The sequence below is a fragment of the Nestor notabilis genome, unplaced genomic scaffold (genome assembly GCF_000696875.1).
Source record: "Nestor notabilis isolate BGI_N333 unplaced genomic scaffold, ASM69687v1 scaffold13282, whole genome shotgun sequence".
Taxonomy (NCBI): domain Eukaryota; kingdom Metazoa; phylum Chordata; class Aves; order Psittaciformes; family Psittacidae; genus Nestor; species Nestor notabilis.
This window is the reverse complement of record NW_009918789.1, coordinates 27,137-51,743: the sequence shown is the minus strand read 5'-3', so window position 1 is coordinate 51,743 and position 24,607 is coordinate 27,137. Positions and strand designations below refer to the sequence as shown.

The following is a 24,607-nucleotide window of genomic DNA, read 5'->3' as shown; positions in this document are numbered from 1 at the left end:
CCCCCCCCCCCCCCCCCCCGAAATTTAAATGCTGCCTTTTGAAAAAGTTTTTGAAAAAACGAAAATCTGTAAAAGTGAAGCCTTTGATGTCTCTGTTCCCAGAATCACCAGGTGGTTGAGGTTGGAAGGGAGCTCTTGAGATCATCTAGTCCCTGCTCAAAGTGAGGTCATCTAAAGCAGGTTGCCCAAGACCATGCTCACTCAGGTTTTGAATGTGTCCATAGGTGGAGACTTTACAGCCTCTCTGTACAGCCTGTGCTGATGTCTGGCCACCTTTACAATAAAAAAAAAAAAACCAACAACAAAACCCCAAAAAACCCAACCAACATTTTTTCCTTATGTTAGGTGGAATTTCCTGTATTTTGCTTTGTGTCCAGTGCCTCTTGTCCTGTCACTGGGCACTACTGAGAAGAGCCTGACTCCCTCTTTTTCATTCCCTCCTGTTGGTTATTTGTGCACATTGATCCCCTTGAGCCTTTTATTTTCCATGCTGAATAGTCCCAGGTGTCTTGGCCTTTTTTCATAGGAGAGATGCTCCAGTCGCTCCATCATCTTAGTGACTCTTTGCTGGATTTTCTCCAGTATGTCTATGTCTGTCTTGCACTGGGGAGCCCAGGACTGGATACAGCACTCCAGGTGTGGCCTCACAGTGTTGAATAGAGGGGAATGATCACCTCCCTTGACCTGCTGGTAATGTTCCTCCTAATGCAGCCCAGGATAATCATTAGCCTTTGCTGCAAGGGCTGATATTCAACTCGGTGACCACCAAGTTAATTTTCTGCAAAAGCTGCTTTCCATGTGGGTGGCTAATAGCACGTACTGGCAACTAGCCCCATGTAGAAGGGGCTTTTTCTGCCAGGTTAGTGAACTGGATGAGTTCATGGAAGAGTCTGAGCTGCAGGAAAAAGGGAAGGACCCATAAGACTGGGAGGGACAGAGCCAAGGAGGGTGGGGGCAAAAGACACATTTACTGGGGAAAAAAAGACAAAAAGAAAAAAGAAAGGGAAGAGGCCCCAGCTTAGAAAGCTGAAGTGTTCTAAGTCTGTGCCTGGATCCTAATAGTTGTTTAAAAGGTAACCCTTTAATCAAGAGGACAAGGTGACTCGTCAAGCCACTGAATTGAGTCTCTCACTATTGTAAGCAACCTTGTAAGCCTTTTAACAAACTGATCAAGGGCCAGCCTTAAGAACCAATTACTCAGCTGTTCCAAACAACAGACTGTCCCCACCCCCTGACAATTTTTAAGTTAGTTTTGCAACTACTGTAACAAAACGGTGGTAAAGTGTAAGAGTCGGTTGTTTTGTATTGTTAACTTACAGTCTTCCTGTGGGTTGATTTCATAATCTGCCTTTCAGGAGAATCTACCTTTTTGAAAGACTGTTCAATTTGATAACATGGCAAGGGTTTTTTCGTTGTTTTTTTGGGGGGGGGGGGGGGGTGGTTGGGTTTCTTTGGTGATGGTGGTTTGGTTTTGTGGGGAGAGGGTGGGGTGTTTTTCCATTATCATTATTTTTATTTTTTAGTTTAAGTTGCTACCTTTGGCTGTTTTCACAGGGCGCACATTTCCAACACATCCATACTTCTCAGCACAGCTGGGAGCTGGGCAGCTGTCACTCTACAATATTTTGAAGGCCTATTCACTTCTGGACCAGGAAGTAGGATATTGCCAGGGCCTTAGTTTTGTAGCAGGAGTCCTGTTACTTCATATGAGTGAAGAAGATGCTTTTAAAATGCTGAAGTTTCTCATGTTTGATGTGGGCCTGAGGAAACAATATCGTCCTGACATGACAATTTTACAGGTATGATTTACATTCTTCTAATGAAGGGATGCTAATGTTAAACCAAAATAATGCAGTACAGATAGGATTGTCAAAATCTGGATTTGAACTTAAATTCACTTCTCAGAAATGTGGAAGGCTAATCCATGAAAAGAGTGCATGATGGTAAATGCACTAGTTTCAAATAAAAAGACTACCAGGCAAATTGTGAAAACCATAAATAGGAAGAATTCTTTTACGTGTTGTATGAGGTTCAAATGACCCTGCAAATGAGCATGTCATAGGCTCACACGTGACCCATTCTGGGTCTTTTAGCTGGCTTCTGAGTATTTCTTTTCTTTGCGCAATTCAATCCAAACATAATTGACAAATACCATTCACTGTTTTCATTTGCTGTATGAAACACAGACTTTGCTACTCGGAGTGTTAAAATGTGTGTATCTTTAGTCTTTTTGTTCTTATTCCATGTAGATCCAGATGTATCAACTGTCTCGACTTCTTCATGACTACCATCGAGATCTCTATAACCACCTAGAGGAACATGAGATTGGCCCCAGCCTCTATGCTGCTCCCTGGTTTCTCACTATGTTTGCCTCCCAGTTTCCCCTTGGATTTGTAGCTAGAGTGTTTGGTAAGTCTTCATAAACCCCTCTATCTATTCTTTTTGAAGTTTTGTATTTGGAATCCTGTTACTAGGAACAGTGTTATTATCCAACCTGTTTCAGACAGCCAGGAGAAATATTTTACTTACTATTGATGAACAGAAGAACAACAGAGGTCATCTTTTGGAGCATGTAATGTTTACAGTAAAATGGAAAGAGGAAGAAAGCATATGTCAGTTCCAAACCGTCCTGTCTTTCCATCCTCATTGTTACTTTTTCCCACCCTGTTACCACTTTAGGGGAGATGTAAACTTTGATGCCATGAAGGCATGGTGTTACGACAGTGGCACTGCAGTACCACAATTAGTTAGTTTTAAGCTGAAAAGAGATGTAACGAAGGTATCATCTGAGAAATATATCCATTTATTCTATTATCTTTGTCTCCAACAGTGTCAGTGGAAAATTATATTGAGGGTTATGTCTGTAAACCCATACAGAGGGGGTGCTTGCAGTTTAATCATGGATTTACTCTGCAGAAACATAGTCTTTTAAACTAGTGTTTCTTATCCTTACAATTTTACAAGTTTAGCCTGACTGATAATCTCACTTTCCAGAAATATTTAGAAGCATAAGTTTAGACTCTAAAGTTCAGTTCTCTCTCTCTCTTTTTTCTTTTTTTTTTTTTCTTTTTAAATTAAATTCCAATTAAGAATTTACCTTGATGCTATGTCGTGGATATAGATTTCATAGATTAATTGTTTGGTATTTGAGAAGATACTAAATATAGTCTCATCTACCACAGTAACAAATAATGAATTATAGATTCCAAGAACCACCAACAAGAATCCTTTCCTGTTTCTGTTTAAGGATGTGCCAAAAGGAGTGCTGTAAGAGATCATGGTGAAAAGGATGGTATACAGCTAAGCAGATCTATGTGTCCGTGGTTAGCATCTTAACTCCAGGGAAAAGAGTACTTCTTATTTTTTTTTTTTTTTTCCCCCTCCCCTGGAACAGTTTGAAGTAGGCTAAAGCACATCAATAACTATCTAGTTGACATTAATAATCTGTAGGAATTAAATCAAGTGCTGTATGCAAGTGTCATATACTGAGTTTATAATCAGTCCATCCTTCAATTCTTCTCATTCATAGTATTGTACATGATAACAGTCTTTGAACTGAACAATTGACTGCAGTGGAGGTATTAAATGCCTTGTGTACCCAGTATATTTGGATTTCTGCCTTAATAGACAGATTAGTATTTTATCTGTCAGTGGAGGATTGTATGGCTTTAGAAAGCAAAGATTTTACATTAGAATAGAAGGCATAGATACATGATCTTCACAGGACTGATTTTAGGTCAGAAACAGAAAAGCATGTGTGACTGAAACTGTCACCTCTTAAAAATATTTTCACCCATGCTAAGACTGAAACGCAACTATAAACCTAAAAAAGGCTAGAGCTGTCAGTTTGCTAGCAGCTGTCGTTAGCAGCATGACAAGTTGGGATCCAATCAGTTCTGACCCATGTGTTCACACACTTTTGCAGAACATACATACATTTTTGTTGCTCACTTATTAGAACCCTTGGGATGAAAGAACGTTGCCTTTTAATGTTGAAGTAGCTCATCTGTAGTTTACTAAGGCTGTAAGATTGCTCTGCCATTTTCTAACACGGTATATGTAAACTCTTGATATTTGAAGCCCCACTGCTACTTAATAATTGTTACAGACCACTTCCTTTAGATTTTCATAGAGAATAGCTTCTGCAGACATCTTACAAAGCAATATGTAAAAGAAATGGACCAGAAAGAGGTTAACCCAAAGACTGTTTTATGAGTCCAATAGTAAAACTTAAAAGAAATTTTTAATTATCTATCCAAACTTTCAATACATTTCCTAAGCTGGATCTAATGAAAACGCAGCATTAACAAAGATGTGTTCTATAATATTCCTATTTACTTATTAATGGAGCGGACTTGGTAGAATAGTGTTTATTTTATTTCGAGATTGAACGTAAAACTTGGGGGCTTTTACTCCCGGAGGCTGCCAGTTATGCTGACATTGATTTGCGTACCTCACTTTACTGTCGTTGGCTGGAAGCCCGCTTAACAGGAAGCATGGGGAGCGGATAACAAGCAGGTCTTTGTTAAGTCTTTGCTATTTTAAATGAGAGAGGGATTTCAGCTCTATATTACCAGCTCAGCTCATACAGACATTCATTAACAACTTATAGGTCACCTTGAGTTAATCTATGTGACTTTCTGAGTCAGGTGCTGAATCAAAAGTGTGTTATTTTCAGCTCTGTTTTTTTCACTTTGTATTTCCTAGATGTTCTTTACTGTTTCCTGTCTTAATACAAAGCTTTCCCTATAAAGCATTTTCCCATAGCTTTCAGTTTCAATAAAATATTGAGGCAGATGCCTGCTCTGTTACCACTTCTCATTCCTGACTTTGGATTTCTCATTGAATCAGAGTTGAAAAATTTTACACCACTTTTAGGACAAATGGTGGCAAAGTGCAAGATTTATGGTTAGTTATTACTTTTGCTTTTCTTTCTGAGAGAGAAAGAGAGAGAAGTGAAATGAGTTATGGCTTCAACATTACAAGCGAAAGAGCACACAGGGAAATTTCATTCTGATACAAACTTGAGAAGAGAATTGCTCTTACTGTCCTTCCAGTAAGAAGGCAGTTAGCCAGTGTTTTCAGATGGTTCTTTACTACATCATATACACTTGTGGTTTTGCTAGTAGTTTTTTCCCTTACTGTATGGCGGAGGTTTTTTCTCTTTTTTCAGTCTCTCTTTGTTCTTCTATTTTTTAATCATTAGGACACATTATTTATTTGATGTCATTGTATTATTTCATAAGTAATTGTGACTTCTTTCACAGCTTCAATAAAGAGCAAAAGAAAAGCCCTTTAAAAATAAAAATACATTTAGGAAATACAGAATGAACCCATAGTATCTTCTCTTCCTTTTTCTACCTCCATCAGTATTGTTTCATATGTTAGATGCTTTTACCTGCAGTGGGTCCATCAGGAAAAAACCGGAGCAGATTCTGTATTATAATAGCAGGAGAGTCAAATGCAGGGCAGTGCTGATTATACTGTGGACAGATGGGTTTGTGCAGATGTGTTTCTTGCCTGATGCTTTCATTACAGTGTTCTGTTTCTTACCTCTATGAAGACACGGGCCATTTGTAAAGGAAAAGAAAGGAAAGGATGTTACATTGAAAGGTCACTATATACTGTAGTTTCAGTGTGCTTTTATGTATGTCAGGTGCTGTCCTTGCAGGGCCACAGGCAATATTAACACTGAATTTGTATTACTAAGATTGCAGGATACTTATTAATGTAATTTTTAGAATATTAATTTAGGTGGCTGAGACACATACTAAAAATAAGCACAGAAACTTGACGCTGCTAGGTGTGCATTTAGCTTTATCTGCTCAGTGTTGTATCAACCACAACACTGAGGTTTTGTAGCTTTCTCCACCAGAAAAGAACAGAACTTCAGATTTTCGGTTGTGTCTTCAGGTGTAGTTTTTTGCCTGTTGTATTAGGATTTCTAAATGGTGGTGGGATTAGAATCTCTTCAAATTCATATTCCTGTGAATATCTCAAAAGAAGTTACATGCACAAAATATGGTAACACTGGCAAACCTGGTGTAATTAGCTTAAATTTGAACTGGATTTTTTTGATGAAAACTTGCTAAACAAATTGAAGTTTGCTATTCACGGTAATAATCTTGACCCTAAAAATTTCTAATGCCATAGACACAGTAATAAAACCACATGTCTGGCACAGTATCTAGCCTCCAGGCCATCCTATGAGAAGTTGTTGTCTTTGGACATTTTACTGTTTTAATATTCTTGTCAAAAGATGTGTTTGCTTGATGTACTCTGTTTTTTCTTTGTTTTCACAGATATGCTCTTTCTTCAAGGATCAGAGGCTATATTTAAAGTGGCTTTAAGCCTTTTGGGAAGCCACAAGCCCTTGATTCTGCAGCATGAGAACCTAGAAACTATTGTTGATTTTATTAAAAACACTCTCCCCAACTTGGGTTTGGTACAGATGGAAAAGACCATTAGTCAGGTATGAAAAAATCAGAACATGTAAGAAGTATGCAAAAGGATGCTCTTTTTAACAAGCTCTTGACAGAAAAACCTCAAGTGTCTTGTGTTACTTCGAGCAGAGAATCCTGTTATTGTAGTTCTGAAGATTGAAAACTTTTGGAAGTATATGGCTTATATACTACTTCTGTATTCATACATCTGTCTACATGGTGGTTATGGTCACTTGATGAAGCCTTTAGTGAAAATGAGATTACTTTTTTTTTTGAAGTGTGCAACTCTGTTACTGGCAGCAATATTGCAACCCATGCACTGCGTGTTCCACAAAAACAGCAGCAAGGTTGCCTAAAAGCCTTCTGAGTTTTCCTGTCTCCAAAGAGCCTTGCTCTTCAAGTCTCATTTCAGAAGCAAAAGCTGACTTACAAGAGCTTCACAAATGTTGATCTTATTTGGTGAAATTAGAAGTCCCTCCCTACGGGGACTTTGTCTATACTGGCTTTTATGGTTCTGGTTCAGTATGTTACAACAGTGCCTTTGTATTCCTGCCAGGAGAACGTGGGGTAGTGCAGTCTCTTGCAGACAGCAATGACTCTAGATAGCAAAAACTGGGAATCCTTGCTATACTATTTTTAAATGACAGACAAGCTGATACAGTATTGCTAACCTGTCAGGAGAATCCAGAAGATAACTATGGAATTTGAGGAAATCACAGATTATTGCAGTGAAGACTTACATTTTTAGAAACCTAAACTGTTACACGTGACATCTAATTTGCTGCAGACAAAGAGATGATGGGGTTTGTTTTTTGGAAGGCCTTTTGTGGTCTAAAACACGGAGGGGGGTACTGTGCAGAACTGCAAATGCCTGCCACTCACCAGAGGCTGCAGGAGATCTGCAAAGCGTGTGGCTTGATAAAGAAAGTGGGCAGCAGTGCAGTACATTGCAGAATGCTTGTGAGGGGCTCCATTCTGATCCCTGGCAGCAAAGATTCCATGGGACATGCACTTGAATTAGGGTCATGAAAATTGTTTCTAGTGCTCATTGTCAATTAGCTAGAAAGCCTGTGCAAGGGGAGGGAAAGCAAGTGATTTAGGGACCAAAGGGCATTGTGTGGTATCTGCCAGGTGAAAGCCTGGAGCCCACAGCTCTGCAGAGACTTGCAGTACTTAGGCAGTCAACCTGCAGAAAACCACTGGCTTTGAGCAGAAGGAGGGAGAGATACTCTGTTTAGGCAGCTCTGTAAACTTAAAGTGGGCAGTGAGTTGACGGGAGGGCAGTTCCTCTTCTCATCAGAAGAGAGCCATTGTCTGACCAGCCCAGCAGTCCGTACACAGCTCCTGGGCTAATCCCCATTCTCCTTACGCCTTCTGCAGCGTGGTCTCTGGTTTACATGCCCTAACATGCCTTCAGTTAGTTAGTTTTTACGCCAAGCTTCTGATTTGCATCATGTTTCCCCCTTTCAGATTTGATACTTTGGGTATGACAGCAGGGATTTCCCTCCCTTCTCAAGAGCACAGAGGCTAGAAGTGGCAGAGGTCATGAGAAGAGCTAGCATTCTGCCCTGCTGAATTGCACCGTTTGTTTTACTGAAGTTTCATCAGTGTGTGTTCTGCAGAGATGCTCAGACCTACAGAAAATGAAAAATCCATACGTTTAACCAAACTCAAAATTGTGTTTCAGCCTTGTGTACTTAGATCTCAGTATGTGTGTTTCTGCTGCTATACAACTATGAGGTAAATTTTTTACAGCGTATGTAGCAGGTGTCAGAAACAGTTCATAAACCGATATTTTCTTTAGCCAACAAAGCTTTGTAGACAAAGCAGATAAAATAGATAATAACTATTGTTATTTCAAGAGGTATTTAAGATAGGATTTGGTATTCCACTCATTTCCAAAATGAATGAAGTACAAGAGGTTTAAAAATAATGAGTAACTTGTATTGAACTTGTAATTTTGGGCTATTTTCCAGACACGTTTTTAAATCAACTTTAATTCCTACTATGTTCTCTGATTAGCACAGTTGGCCTTTTAATTTACCACCTTCTTCACTGCTCTCAGAAGAGATAACTGGCACAGGGACATTAGAGTTGTATTTCCTTAATAATTTGAAGGCAGATGTTCATCAAAACCTAGAAAAAGGAAAATACAACAGCAGTTTTTTTCGTTTGGATCACTCTGCAACTCAATTTATCTGTCTCCTTTTAAAATAAAAGGTTTTCTTAATATGCATGTATAAGACTGAGCTCTCATTTTGGTGATTCTTAGTTAACAATAATAGAAATCTACTTTGACATAATGTGTCTGTTACATCTGTTAGTGTAAGGACAGATGAGTTCATTTACTTTCAGTCTCTAGGACTACTGTAGAATTATAAATAAACCTATCAGTGTTTACTGTTTCTCCTTTAAAACTTTCATTCTACTTAGCCTTACACCGTCCATGTGGCACATGGGCATGGACCATAGTTTTCTAAAGTGACATCTGATTCTGAGGATGCCTAGGAAGGTTTATGCCAAACTGAGATGTATTAAGTTTAAATTACGTTTTTAGCAAAGTTTTTAAGTAGATCCAATTCCAATATATTGCTCTCTACTGCTTCAGTCTTGCCACGTGAATGACAAAAATAGAGTCTTTTTTTTGTACACAGTGATGATCTAAGTCTAGATCCATGGATTTCAAAGCATTGAATGAGCTATGATTTTGATCTGCACAGCACCTAATATTATTTTTGTATACAACAGGTGTTTGAAATGGATATTGCCAAGCAGTTGCAAGCTTATGAAGTTGAATATCATGTGCTTCAGGATGAGCTTATAGATTCTTCTTTAAATGACAATCAAAGACTGGATAAATTAGAAAAGGCAAACAGTAGCTTGCGCAAACAAAACTTTGGTCTCCTGGAAGAACTGCAGGTACCATTTATGTTTCATAATTAATTAACATTCTAATTTTTCCACCTTTTTAGAAGAGATTGGGCTACACCAAGGCACAGCAGAGCCTGGTGGTTGGTCTGTTGACTTTAAAGCATAGCCACTAGCAATTTTATTTAATTTAGTCTTTAAAGTTTAAATGCAGAAGAAGTTGAGAAGGGTGGATAGAGCATATGCTTAAAATTAGTGAAAAGTTAATTCATCACACTGTCTCTTTTCTTGAAATTAAAATCATAGCTGTAGAAGATGACTAAAAATACACAGTGCTTTAACTTCATTTTTACATTTTCAGTCACTGCTTTATTGCAGCGGGGATACTAGATGGGAAAGCTGATGCCAGTGTCACAGCTTAGAGATACATCAGATATGGGATACATCGTCTACAAAGACATGCTCCTTCTTAAAAGATTTTTGTTTTCTTTTTAAACTGTTGCCTGGATTGTTTAGACAGTATGTGAAATTGTTTAGACAGTATGTGAAATAGTAATTTCAAATACATGCTTGGTGCCTGATCAGTCTTCAGCTTTTTCAGAGGCAGGACACCTGGTCTCTCTAGGGGTTAGTCTTTGCTTAACTGTTTAAGAAGTCAGCTTTTTGGCTGCTTTATAACAGGATGTTTGTTATAAAACTTTTGACCATGCGTTTCTTTTGATGAAGAAAGGCACATCAAGACTAAGAAGCAGACATTTCAAGCCTCTTGATTATTGTTAAAGATGTAGACTTTGTAAGATAATAGCGGAGGGGAGGGAGTTTGGGTTTCTCGGCCATTGGTCCAGTATCATGACTAAAGCTAGCCAACTTACCTCTCCTCACAAAAACTTGCTTAAGCTGTAAATTCTGATCCTGTGAGATCTGAATCTGTTTTGGGTACTAAGATAAGCCTTAGAGAAGTCAGGAGAAGAGATGCTCCTCTGCAAGATATTTTGGTATCTTGCCAGGCACATGGGCAAGGAAATTGTTGAAGGTAGCATGGGGGAGAGGAATTTCTGGGATGAGATTTGAGATGTGATGTCCAATAGATACCTACATCAGGGGATCTTCTACCCTCTCCTGCCCCTAAAGACCTTTGCAGCCCTACATAGTTACTTACAAAGCTCATCTCCACCTGAGTGCTGCCAAGTCAACACCCAATATCATAGCAGGGAACTTAACTGTAGTGTTGGAACAATCCCTTTGTCTTGGAGGTGAGGCTTCATTAGCCTTTGTTTCCTATGGTGAAAGGTCACCCGTTGCTGATGGGAAGAAAATGCATCACCAAACAATGTGTACCGTGGTTTGTCAATGTTCTTCCCCCAAAGGTTGAACTTGTAAACCTACCACAAGTACACAAAGGGCAGTGAGCTCATCAGAAGGGCAAATACTTCCCTGAAGGCCAGGACCACCCCAGTGCTTTTGTCTCCAAATGTTATCCAGTGCTGAAATTTCTAATCAGATCTGCTTTTGTCAAAGTAGCTCAGCTGCAAATCTCACCTGATGAGATTGGATGAGCTAATACTTTGATTTGCCATGAAGTGCAGCCTTTTGAAGGAGAATTTTTGGAATTTTTCAAGATGTATTTTCTGTTCGCATATTGCTCTAAATCTACTCCTTCCTCTTCACCTCCAAATCTGGCATTTGTTGGACTAAATGTTGAGATGGGTTGTCTTTGCTTTGCAAAGCATGTGTAACTCGACAAACATGGCTGGCCAAAAAGGTCTCCCAAGAAACACACACAGAAGCTTATCTTAGCCTGCAGTTCTTTAGTATATAACTTGGAGACTCAGTAACGTTCTGATTTTATTACTTTGCATTATATTCTAACTGTGAGCTAATCAAAGCAATCAAGTTGAAAGAGGGAAGTTTCTTGTTGCAGGCAAAACCATATTTGTAGTCTAAAGTACACAGATTTAATTACACTCATACCTGAATTTACTGTTGCAATTTTTCATTTGGAAATTATATATATTAATGTATCTCAAAAAATAGTTGAAAGTTGGTTTCAGTTATTAATGAATTTCCCTCTTTTTTTTTTTTTTTTTTTCCCTTCCCTTCCTTCCTCTTCCTCCACCTTTCTTTTTACTTTGAAAGGTGGCTAATGGAAAGATCCAAAACCTTGAAGCCACAGTAGAACTTTTATTGACCAATGAAGGCAAACTGAAGCAGTCCATTCTCGCTCTTGAGCAGGAGCGAGCAGCTTTGCTGAAAACAGTGGAAGAGATGCAAAGGAAGATTGGTGATACAGATGTGAAGCCTCTACTTACTAGACAGGAACACATGGTTGCTGACTGATGTTCACAGTAGTAATGGAGCAGAGAAGCTGAGCAAGAAACAAAGGGAAGAACTGGCTCTTTCTGTCATGATCTGTGGGGATTTGGTATTATTACTTTCATTGTACATGCCTTACTGTAGCAAAGCAAGGTACAGGCATGGTGGCTTCCTGTATCAGAGAAGCCAGTTTCTCACAGAGAAGGCTTGCTCTTAGTATGCAGAAATACAGTAAGATGCCACATAATAATAAACAGGTGAGACTTAATAGCATGTGCAGTCATACACAGTACACTGTAAAGATGTTATGGATTTTTACGTAAGTGCTTTTAAGCCTAAGTGCTTTGTGTTTGTCACAGATTTGTTTGTGTCCAGATCACCACCATTGTTAAATGCACATCGTTTAGAAGGCCCATTGAAGAAATATGGCAATGTAAAGTCTTTGAATGAATGACTGCTCCATTGCAGCTATGCAGCGGTAGCATTTACAGAGAGTTTTGTGATCGGACTGGAGATATTTTTGACAGAGGAATTCCCCTACAGGTTGACTGGGTTCTGTTAATTATGTTGTTTACGCTTCAGAAAACTGCTTCCTGATGCTTGAAGGTGCCAATCCATTGGACTCCAGAGAGCTGGACTTCATCATATGTAACTATGCAGAACTGGGGGGCTGCCATCTGTTTTTATAAGTACACCTTTTGTTTAACAACCATTAATTTAGTACATTGTTAGTTGGCATTATCTGATAAGCATACTGTATATAGTAACTGCATTATGCTTAAAAAAATACACTGACATTACTTTGGTGAAGCCTGTGACTTTTGCAACATCATCCAAGGATTTATATTCATACTCTACAAGTTTCATCTTATTTATTTCTGATCTGCTATGTGATGTAGGACAACATTTTCCTGGGAAACTAACGCCCACTGTCATGTTTTTTTCCCTTTATTTCGTACTCTGTGCCCACCCATCCTTTGAGAAGTGGTATTCTTTAAGACTTTCTGAAGTAGTGGAGGCATTTCAAGAGCTTCATGTTGTGCCAGATATGTTTAAACTGTTTTATAAAGGGTACGGCATTCTTTCTACAATGCATCTTTCAAGTAAGATTACACAAGTAAAAACAAATATATCTCACTTAATACAATAAAAGTAGTTTTCAGGCCAGTTAAAGCACCACTGCTGTAAGTGCAATAATATCCATGGATATCCATTTGTTTGGGTTTGCTTCAGAATTAGGAATAGTGTCATAGTTTTTTCTGGTCCCCAAGCATAAAGGTAATAGGTATCTGTGTTTTGTTGTGGTGGAGATTCATTCAGGAGATGTGGGGGGGGTTTGGTTTTCTTTTTTCTTTTTGTTTTTTCTTTTTTTTTTTTTCCCCTGAAATTGCTGTCTTTATTTTTAAAATTTCAAAGTACACAGTTTTTTCTGACTGGCAACGTAGAAAAGGTTTTGGTTTACTTTTTCCTTTTCTCATGCAAATCTGCCTGCCACATTGTGGTTGTAGTTTAATAGCAGACCTGTAACATTCATCTACTGTGCAGAACAAATACCTCTAAGTCAAAAAGGAAAAAGATAATTTAGTCTTCAATTTCTAGAAGCTTTGTTTGACTCTGTTGTGTCTTAAATATGTCTGTTCTTGCAAATCCACTCTGTATTCACTTAGTATGGAAATTCCAGATAAATCATTTGTTAGTAACCTATTTACCTCTTAGGCTTGGCTTTTTATTTGGAAATCATATTGAAGCTCATGCTTCATGTTTAAAACCTTGTCATAATGGACCTTATACTGTTAGAGCACTCAGTAGTGTTGCATTTTTACAGCATAGTGCCATAATTCATATGCTGACTTTTTAACAAGAGTAATAAATATAATAATAATCTATGCCTACATCTATGTTTGCACATTTTTTGACATTTAAAAACAGAAACATATAATTGGTGAGGTCACAGTTCAGAATGTGTAAGATGAGACTTTCCCTGAAAGTACAGTACCATCTACAGTGGCTATTAATAAAAACTCTTAGTCCTCAGACTCTTCTAAACATGCTAAGGATCCACCTGTGATCTTGGGACCTGCATCTGTGTATGTTGACCAAGGTGAAGTACATTCCACATGGTTCCAGGAATGCATTCCTTGTTGTGATGTTTTGCTTCTCCTCCAGTGTAAGTGGAGGACTACTTCTAGTCCAAAAACTTTTATGGAGAATTTGTGTAATGCCAGAAATAAGTGCATTTGGATGAGGACTAAAGTCACTGTTCTCAGAATGTGGCAAAAGGCAACATTTTGCTTTTGTGACTATATAGGTGTAACTGTTTCATTGTACCAGGGAGTGAAACTTTCTGCGGGTACAAATGCATCTTCTATTTGTACATATGCAAATTAATACGATTCTGTTAAATATGTAAATGCCTGGCAAAGTGAGGGATTGTGCTGTCCACCAGTCCAAAGTCTGAACATGAACAAAATAGCTGATGTCCTTCTGCTGCTTACGCTGAAGCAGGTACATGGTATGTTTCTTCAGTATGTCTTTTCACCATCCTGTGCCTCTCCAGTTCAAGAAGCCAAAGTGGAAGAGTGTGAAGGAAGGTAATGGTACTTACCCCGTTCCCAACTTCGGAAGATCTGTGGGCTTCTCCCTTCAGAAGTATGAGAAAGAAGTAATAGAGCCCGGAGCTAGTCCCCGATACTTGCATCCTTCTCCAGCTACGTTCTGTAGCTAACCATCCTTAAGGATGTGTAAAATTAGATCTCCTGTTCTCTGACTACCAGAAATTGTCATTCATCACATACTGTCTTCCATAGAACAGCAATTTCAGATTCAGAGAATGTTCTAAAAAAAAAGATAAAATCCTGCTAATCCGTACACTGGTCCTCAGCAGGAATCCCGAATGAACCACTCCTGGAAAATCCAAATTGAAATAATCAACATTTTCTCCATCTCACTTCTACAGATAAAAATCTTCAGGAGTGGTGCTTAGTTTTTGAAGAAAAGAAAAAGCAGTGAAGAAGGAAGGAAGGAGTTCACTTGTATGCGCAACCTAGGCTTCCAAAGGCGCATGACAAAGGCAGCAAAGTGTGCAGTCTGAATATGCTAGTGAATGACATTGATGCAGCAGTCTGGAGAGAGGTTAGCCTGAAATGTGGGAAGAGACAAAGTTAGCATGCACAGCAAGAAAAAGGTAGGTCCGCTAAACCATAGAACTGAACAGTACTGAATACCTGGAGGACTTGCTGTGCTGTGGTTCTGGTTTGTTTTTTCCAACCAGTGCAAGCAGGAGTTTGTGGTAGGTACGTACAATTCCCTGTGCTTCTGGCTGTTTGGTGTGCTTTTATATTTTGCCCTGTTGTCTATCCAGAGATCATTACTTAATACAGAATCTGAGAATGATAACATTGCCTATCATGTGAGAAGGTCAAAGCACTTTCATAAAAGCACATATTATAGGTCTTCCCTTGTTCAGAATGAGAATTGAGTCAGAGTTTAAAGACTTGCGCCAAATATTTGGTTTCTCACTGGTTGCTGGTACTGAAATCTAGATCTTCCAAGTCGCAGTCAAACTTTCTTGCTGGTTTTCTGAAAGATTGTTCCACATGGTCTGTAATGTGTACACATATAGTTATGCAGTGCTCCGCTGAAGCAATGAAAAATGGGAAGTGCAGTCACGGGAACTTTGTCCTTTCCCAACAGCTATACCTCCCTCTCAACAGCAACTCTCAGTCCTGCTAAAACACGCTGTACCAGGTACATCTTCTGCAGGTATCTTGCACTCTCCAGCTCTTGCTTCATGTGCTGCAGTAGGTGCATTGCTAGCAATCCTGAGTAGCACAGATGGTAGTATACAGTCAACCAGTATTCTTGGGGTTTTTTCAAACATAGTAATCTTTGATAAGAGCTGACATTACTTAGGACAAAATCATGGAACTGCACCCAGTAGGACTCTGAACAAAGGACGGTAATCTACACAGAGCAAAGACGACAACGTAGCTAGTGCTTTTTCTTCTTTGGGATCTTCCTCCATCATTCAGTGGAGCAGGTGCTGATTCAATTTTTGGGGGACTTCAAGTCCACCACAATAGCTGCTGCAGTTCCACCATAATAAAACATCCTGGTATATCAACATGGAAGAGCACACCACCACTTCTTAGCCAAGTCATCTGGGATAGTGTCAGTGCCCTCAAGGCATTCCCCTCTCTCCTGGAGGCTTGGCTGCTTAATTAGGTAACTTAAATAATGAAGACACCTACCTTAGAGGCATTTCTGGCCTCCAGCAGCTTCTGGCCTCAATGCCTGCCAGTCTTGCAGCCATTCAACAAAAAGCTGGAGGAAGCCAGGTGCTTCCCACCCTGCCATCACCTCTTAGGAGCTGAGGCTCTTGTGCTTGGTCCCTGTCTGAGATAGGTTGCAACCACACTTGTGTCTGGCTGTGTGCCTTGTTGCTCCTGATGTATGGACTTGGCTTCCTGGCTTCATCTCAGATGTGCCCCAGCACCACAGCCTTGTCTGGTGACCTGGACTGTTGACCTGCCTTGCTTGTCCTTTTTGGGTGTTGTGGGACAGACCCCTTGTCAGTAAGTTGCCCCCCGAGCTTATGGCTCATTTTCCCCTTCAGAGCAGCACCTGCCTTTGCTGCTCCCCAATGCACAGCCCCATAGCACAGCTCAAGTTACATGTCTACATAGCTTCTGATTCCAGTGCTGGGCTGGTCAGAGCTTGTTTAGGTGTCTCTACATGCCACTGCTTCATTGAGCAAGCAAGCCAGTTCTTTTTAGATCTTGTTACAGGGACCTCCAATGCCATGGTCGTGCTGTGTGAAAGGGCCCTTACTATTATCCCACCTATTTCAAAATACTGTGATCACGTTCTTTTCCACTTCAAACAATGCACCATATTTGCATACTATGTTGATGACACAAAAAAAAGTGACTAAATTGTAAAGACTACATTTTGACTCCAGCTGGATGAATGCCATGATTGCTTGAGGCACCTTAGGTCATTGCATAGTATTTATAAGGTGTCACACCCTGTGTGTAATTTTTCTTTGTTAAGATCTTTACTAGAACAGGTCTGTGGGAGGGAGAACAATGCCAGCAGCCAGGCTAACCGTTGGGATGCAACCTAGGCATTGCTTTCAGAAGGTACATGTGTGGCTTACACCCACTAAGTTTTACATAACCTAAATTAGGGTACTCATTTGCTCATGCAGCTGCCAGAAAGTGTTCCTTTCATCTAAACAAACCTGAGGCTGCAAGAATTCAATGCCTCAAAGTAAGCAAATCAGAAGCTACGTTATGTTGAAGACTACTTACTCTTTTGCATGAATAGATTTTTTTCTTCTAATTGTATCATATATTTTCATGGTGTTAGAAAAGCTTTGGGGCTATAGACGCTAAAAAATGATGAAGGTGCTCTTGCAGAGAGAACAGAGATGATTAAAACAAGGATTACGGGGAAGCTCCATAGTCCCTGACTAGAGTACTAGCTAGAGTACTAGCTCCCATGTCCCTGACTTTTCTCATGCAACATTTCAGAACCCCACAGAGATTTTAGGAAGTTTTCCTGACATTTCTTAAGTGTTATATTTTGCAAGTAGAATTTCCTCCTACAGAAAGAGATGGAATCTGCTTTTGATTAGGAGTAAAATGACCAACAACAATGTTCTGACAGTGGTCATATTGGTCCTAGGCTCGATTGCATGCCTATTTCCTTCTGTTGCTGTCTGGCACCCTTCTGTAATACTCTTTTTTTAAAACATTTCACACTAGATTTCATGTTTACAGAGGAGATATAAATACACTTAATTTTTGAGCTTAAAGCAGAACATGGTAATTACCTTTTGTATCTGTCTGTTCTTTGTTACTAATGAGACAGTGAGTTTCTGTTTTGCATTAGTTATTTGCAAGTCAGTCTAATCAAAATGGTCCTCAGGAAGAAGTCTTCTTGCTACAACTTTATTTGTCCTACTTCTCTTAAAAGTGTTTTGGGGTTCTTTTTTTGACTGTTTAAGTAGCATTTAAGAAGTTTCCAAGTTCTGCTTTCTCAGAATTTTTTTCCCATCAGCTGCTACAGGATGAACAAACACTTGTAGCACTCCTATGTGGAGTCTTTTTTGATGTTTCCAATATGTGTGCTTAGGATGTTGTTGGCTCTGTAGATAATGAAATGTCTCGCAATGTCGAAGATTCTGAATTGCCAAGGCAAGAATTGACTCAAAGAGTGTGTTTCTTGCATGTATTAGTTAAGATGAGATGAGTATCTTGAAGAGTCAGCCATCGATTGGGTCTTTGAGTTCATGAAGCCATCGATTCTTGATGGGATTAGGTGTACATGCTTGTTATTTGGAGTTTCATATCACAATATGGGCATATCACAAAAAATCTGATTCCAGAACACCCTAAACATAACCTGAAATGCAATTGCCGTTTAGTTATTTAATGGCCTGCTGCACCAATTGTGTCTAATATTTTTTGGTAAGGAATCTCAAATGGTGGTTTCAGTGGTTAGAGACTGAGATAACAGGCAGATACTGTTAAGGAGCAGTGAACCTTGCAATTGGCAAAGTGGCAATATAATTTACAGTATGTAAGCAAGGAATAATTATAGAGCCTTTGGAGTGCATTCTATACTTTAAAACTTGTCAAGAAAGTTGTTAATAAACATTATACTCATTTTGAGAGAAGGAAAAAGAACCTTACGAGGTTTGGACAGAGATGGACTGTTGAGAGTAGGTAGGGCCAGCCATGATAAAGCCATGACATTTTCAAGACGTGCAGGAGGATGTCTAACATACCATAAAGGAGTGTGAGTGCAAATATCCATTGAACTGAGAGGCAGTACAACTCTGAGCTTAGTGAAATAATCTGGATAAGCCTCAGAAAAGCTTCAGGGTTTTTTGCAGTTCCTGATGGGCTTCACAGATGCAGGCTTCAGTGCAGGGTTTCTCTGATGAAGAAAACATGCTGTTCTTTTCAAACACTGGAGAAAGACACATAAGACCTTATCACATAACCTAGTCATCTGGTCATGAAAGGTTGCTTCCTGCTAGAATGGAAAGTAAAGGAAGAATTTTTAACACAAAAATATGCTCTGACAGCCTCTGGTTTGTCTCTGGGATACATTGATGTCTTCGTGGATCTGAGAACAAGCTTTAGTTTCAATAATACTTACAAACAACGATCAAATAGCAATTTAAGTAGCAACTTCCAGCCATGGACACTTTTACAATATGTAACCTTGTTGGAGCCGAAATGAAAACAGTTCATGATTCTGGCCTATTATCTTAAGGGCAGATGTTTGCCAGACATTACTAAATAGGTTCAGACTAAGGCAACAATTGCTTAAAATTGTGGTCAAATTAGGGAATATATATTTGGACATCTGAGTGGATCTGCACTGATTATTATTAGCTGAGTGTATCCCAAGTACAGTATATTCTTGTTTCCCCTTTTTTAAAACTTCATGCCTCAACAGAGGATAAAAACTTCCATTGTCAGCTTTTGCTTAAAAAAGAAGTGGGAAGTTCTGTGATAAAGGAACATGAGTGTATGTGAGAGGAGGAAATGAGAGTTTCAGATGGTAACTATCTTAATTACAAGTTTCAAGCACTTTCTGTCTCTCATATCTAGCATGTTCTATCTCTGTAAGGGAAAAGCACCAACATCATGAAGTATTACCCTGCTGCATCTTACCAGGAAGGGAAGAAATTGGATTTTTAAAAGAAAACCCACAAAGCTTTTGGCAGAGATTTAAACTACTTTTGTTGTGTCATTTTACTTTTCTAGTGCCTGATAATAAAGACCCAAATTTATCCACAGGGTGGAGGAATCATTGATTCCAACAGGAACAGGATGGTACCCTTATTATTCCTATCTCAGATAACAAACTGCCTCTGGGGGAGGGGTTCCTTTGTTGTTGCTGGGTTATGTTTTTTAATGTGTTTATTACCCTTGGAGTGTAAGACCTAAGCCTCTAATCTCCAAAGCAAAGCAGCGATTGTGACCCTAAGCGCAGGAGGTGCTGTAATGCTGCTGTTCACTATTACGCAAGCTGCTGAGTGCTGTGCTGTGCAGAATGCTTCCATCTCCTCCAGACATCAACTTCCACAAGAACTAGTTTTTTCTAAACAATTCCAGGTGTTGTACAAAAAGAACAGCAGAAGAGCTGAACCAAGTTCTTGGTATGGCTTTTTACACACATGCACATGGCTCTGGGCAGATACTTTCTACAGGTGAAAATGAGGCCCTATCCATGGGTAGGTTTAAAAGCATTCATTGGTCTTTTTTTAATCAAACTTTCTACTTCGGCGTTTGAGTGCTGTATAAAGTTAGTGTCCCCAGAGGATAGTGTGTTTCCCTAACAGTTAACTTTTGCCTAAATCAGAGGTTTTTAGACCACAGGGGATTGATGAGCTTCCTAAGTACAGAACTGCAAACTGTTTTCAGCTACAATGCTGAAGTACATGTAGCAATCAGGAAAAAAAGCATGTAAGGACAAGGACAACAGAGATGAGACCAGACAGCTTTAAGAGGGTTGCTGTGTGCCTACTCCTAGTGCTGTGCTTCACTGAGGAGGCCCCACTGAAATTCCGGCTGTTGTGCCAAAGGCTGTGCAGGAGAAGCAACTGGTGGGACATGTTAGGGAAACATGATAAACAAACTGAGCATCAGAGGGAAACTGTAGAAAGGGCAGGCTGGAGGGTGCACTGTCCTGCCGCCACTACCCAACTAATCATCAGCATCTGTCCTGCACACATGAAAGTGCTGCACAGTGTTTGGTGCCAGAGACATCAAACCTCCTGCACGCAAGGATGAACATGTGAAAGACAGCTGGTGGGGCCTAATGAAGTTTCCAGAAGAAGCCATGTGGCTGAATGTGCCTCAAAGATTTCCATTTACATCAACCTGAGAGTTTGGGTTTGATCTGTATCGGTTAAATCCAGGCTCTAATTTTTACGTAATTTGTATATAGATGGTAATTGAGGTTTGTTATCTCTTTTCCACATACAAATTTAGATGCTCTGCCAGAGTGAATATCAAACAATGTTTCCTTCTGAAAATCTTAGGGAATTAAAACTTTAGAGATTCTTATATTGATTTTCTGCATTTACCATGGTTTTAATATTACTTACTTGCAGTGTGACTCAAAGACTCTTTTCAACTAAGGCAGTCAGCTAACTTCAAGCATTGATTTTCAAAATTAATATTTTAATTGACTTTCTAATTCTGCCTTTGTGCAACAGTCACAAAGTGTGTATTTCTGCATTAAGGAATTCTCGTCAGTGGTGAATCAAATTCTCCACTAGATGGTAATGTTGTTTCAGATGATTTGTTTTGAAAGAAGTTTCTCTGCCAACAACTCCAAAAGGAAGTGGAAGCCATGAGACTTGTCCGAGAAATGATCTTTGGATGATTTGGATAAGAAAAAGTTTCCATTTATTAGAAAATAATTTTTGTTTTGAAAATGTTTGGATGAAATCTTTGTACTATAATTATAACGATCAGGGAAGTCTTAATTCATGAAACAACTTTAAAAATGTCTAAACCCAATGAATCAATTGACAGAGAATGCGAAAGACAAGCAGAAAGATCTCTGCTTTATGCTCTTATCTGATACCCATCTCTGTTGCTGAGTGACTCGAAATCCTTCAGTTGTTTCTAGCCACAGTTTTGCTGGGAAGTAGAAAAATAATCTTCTCCTCCTTTTATGGCAATGGAGACAGACAAGCAGAAGACCATTGCTGCAACGGTACTAGAAAACCTCACTCACTCCATTAGCGCAGTCGTGGGGGTAAAATAGCAGCTGTGCTCCTATTCCCTCACCTCCTGGGGCTTGGTTCAGCCATGCTGGCATGTTCAGATAAAGTACAACCCACGATGTACATGCAGCACAGGCTCTAGGCAGGCCCTCCAGCCAGTCACACCCGCACTTGCAGGTCTCTGTGGGCTCTCTACAGTGCTGGAGTGCAGCAATGGTGGTGCTCAGAGCTGAGCCAGGAGAGCATGCTGTGTACCACTGCCCTGTGGTGTCATTCTAGTAATACTAGTCCACTGTGGTAAAAATCAGATCAGGGAGCAAGTACTTTACCATTCACAGTCAGTGTGGGCTGCAGTTGGGACCAAAGGGTGGCCTTTATCACAGAAACATGATTTATGTTATTTGCATTCAGCAAAACAAGACCACTATGAAGTGAAAAAATGCCAACATGCCCCACAAGGAGAAAGAGAGCTCCTGCATGTGCTACAAGAAAACAGCTGCAGGCTTGCTCCTAGGCAATGTCTCGGGCCAGTGCAGCTCTGGAAAATGTTTTGATAAGTCTTTAAATAGCATGTAGCATTAAAGCTAAATATGGTTTCCACCTTAGATCTTGACCTAAGGTTTCTAGCTCCTATACTACGATTTACCATGAAATTCAGTGGACTCTTCTACATTAAATTTTATCTTCGTATGCTGATGGATGTCAACTGCAGCACTACAAATAGTAACCTAAAAATAGCTTAGTTTGTTTCTTAGAGGCCATCCACTGATGTTACAAATTAAAAGCAGAATTAGGGTATTTGCAAACAATGACATGCTCTCCACTAGTGCTGACTGAGAGCATCATCACTTAACTTGCATCGAGTGAGAGAGTCCCTGTCAACACTGGATCCTCTGACCACATGAGACTCAATTACATATACTTTAAAGTTCATCTGTGCTAGTTTTATTTTTAGTAATAAAGCAAAGTTTAAAAAAAGCCTTTACACCTTTCACTTGGAACAGGGAGTAAGAAAGATACCACCAGGAAAAATTCAGTAGAGGCTTGATTTAAAGTAAGGATTCCTTGTGACTCCATTAATTGTTGTTAAAGGATTCTTTGGGCCTTGGCTACAGAGGTGGTTATGGTTGTAGATATAGTTACAATTTTAATATAATGCAGAGAGGAAAATGTAAAGCTTCTGCTTCAGGTTTGGTTTAGTATTCCATATTCTGTAATCAGGCACACTTCAGCCTGCTGGAAACATGGATAATTTTTTTGCTTTAAATCAGAGAAACAGGTTTATCCCATTCTCAAGAGACGCGGGATGAATCTCACACTCTGGGAAGTCTCTGCAGGCCCTTCAAAGGGCAGTCACCCACTGCTGATTGCTGGTCCCCTGCCTCACCTAGGCAGGCAAAATTTACAGTGAGAGGTAATAGTTTTAGTCAGAGCTACCCCATCTGATGACCTTTTGGGTGCTGTTAGTATTCAACTGTCTGGATAGGAAGCTGCAAAATCAGAACTGAATGAAGGTTAGGCACACTTGCTTTTACTCCGTGCATACCACACTGGTTGCCCTGAATGCTTTTTCTTACCTACCCACCAAAGACACCTTTCTCATGGCTGTATCTATTTCAGTCCCCAACCAACTAGCAAGCACAGCAGCCAGAAAGACCTTAGTTAAAAAAGCCAAAGGTGTAGTTAATTCTAAAGATGCTAAATGGTGCTGTATCAGCCAAAACTGCCACTGGAGTATGGCTTCAGGAAGAATTAAGTGCAGGACTGAAGGTTAAAGATCAGATTTTCCTGAGAAGAAGGATGAGTTCATCCTGGTTCATCCATTCAGCCTTCTGTTGCCACACTAAGACTTGGAGACCACAGCGTATATTTTGATTTGAGCAGAGTCTTCTGTCACAAACAGCTGCTTGGATACTTAACAAGATAATTTCAGATTCATACTATATTATAATGACCTTTACAATCATCATGAGCGTGTAGCTGTGTGGAGAAGTAGATTCTTCCCCTTGCAGATCATCTGAACACAGAAAGAGAGCAGTCTTTCTGACACTCTTTGCAGAACAAACCTTTAGGAAATCTCTGGTCAGCCCATCTCCTACACACAAAACAAGTTTCTGTCCAATCTCAGTGACAGCCCGGTAACCTGTGAGACCCACTCACCATTACACAATGCTGGTGGCTGCCAGCCTGACTATTGGCAGAACAACCTAAATGTGCTGCTTCCACAGAAAACATGCAAAAGACCTGGAAGACCTCTTTTTTTTTCTTCCTTTTTTTCCTGATTTACACCTGCTTTCATACCTCATTCTGAGATGTCAGAATATGTTGGGTGTCAGGCTCCCAGAGGCGAGGTCAGTACTTGACCGACAATTTTCTTCTCACCAAGTCTAAGGGGCAGAACCTCTTTCACATCACTGACGCATGGCACTGCTGCTGGGTGAGTTTGTAGATACACACAGAGAAAAAGATCTGAAAATGAAGATGTTTCTGTTTAAGTTGAAATATGTCAGATGTTTGTGTTGTATTGCACGCATGCCTCAATCTTTCAATATTATGAAATCTAACTTAATACTGGGTGTTGTAATTTGGCAATTAAAAAAATCTTGCATAGAAAAAATGTCACGATTTCCACTTATCATTCCAAATTAAAATTCCAGCAATTTTACAGGTCTCTGTTAGAAAAGAGCTAGCTAGAAAGCGTGATTCCACTTCTTTGCTCTTCTATAGAGCTTTTCATCTGCAGATTTTCAAGTGCTGTAGAGAGGACAATCCCATTTTCTCTCTCACAGTAGTGGAAACATAATGAGTTCAAATGTTCCTGTTTGGGCTCACCCTGCTCTGCAAAATCAGACACACAAGGGAGACAGATGCTGGAGAGCCCTTAGCTCTCCTCAGCCCTTCTAACCCCTAAATAGCCCTACCTTTCCTGGGTATAAACTCCTACTCAAAGTGCAGGTCATGGTGGCACTGAGCCAGGTAGGAGAAGCAGAAAGCAGTGATAGTTATTACTGGGGGGAGGGGCGTGGGGGTGGCATTAGGGCATATGAATAAGCAGCAACCCAAATGCAACCAAAGCCTTTAAAAAGTACTTTTCACTTTTGGCTATGTATTAAATGCCTGAACTATATGCTCTAACTGGAGCACAATTAAACATGTATCTTAACCTTTAGCAAGATGGCATATTTAGCTGTTAGGGGGGCCTGAGGAAAAGCATCAACATGTGAGA

At 39.7% G+C, this 24,607-nt stretch overlaps 1 protein-coding gene across 1 annotated transcript in view; it reads left to right on the top strand.

Moving 5' to 3' along the window:
- The window catches only part of TBC1D1 (TBC1 (tre-2/USP6, BUB2, cdc16) domain family, member 1), a 53,390-nt gene extending 41,573 nt beyond the window's left edge, over positions 1 to 11,817 (top strand). The window contains exons 17-21 of the mRNA XM_010009904.1: positions 1,555 to 1,799; positions 2,250 to 2,409; positions 6,303 to 6,472; positions 9,192 to 9,362; positions 11,448 to 11,817. Of these exons, the coding sequence (XP_010008206.1) occupies positions 1,555 to 1,799; positions 2,250 to 2,409; positions 6,303 to 6,472; positions 9,192 to 9,362; positions 11,448 to 11,648 (947 nt within the window). The 3' untranslated portion in view covers positions 11,649 to 11,817. The remainder of the gene's footprint in view (positions 1 to 1,554; positions 1,800 to 2,249; positions 2,410 to 6,302; positions 6,473 to 9,191; positions 9,363 to 11,447) is intronic.
- Positions 11,818 to 24,607: the final 12,790 nt, after the last annotated feature.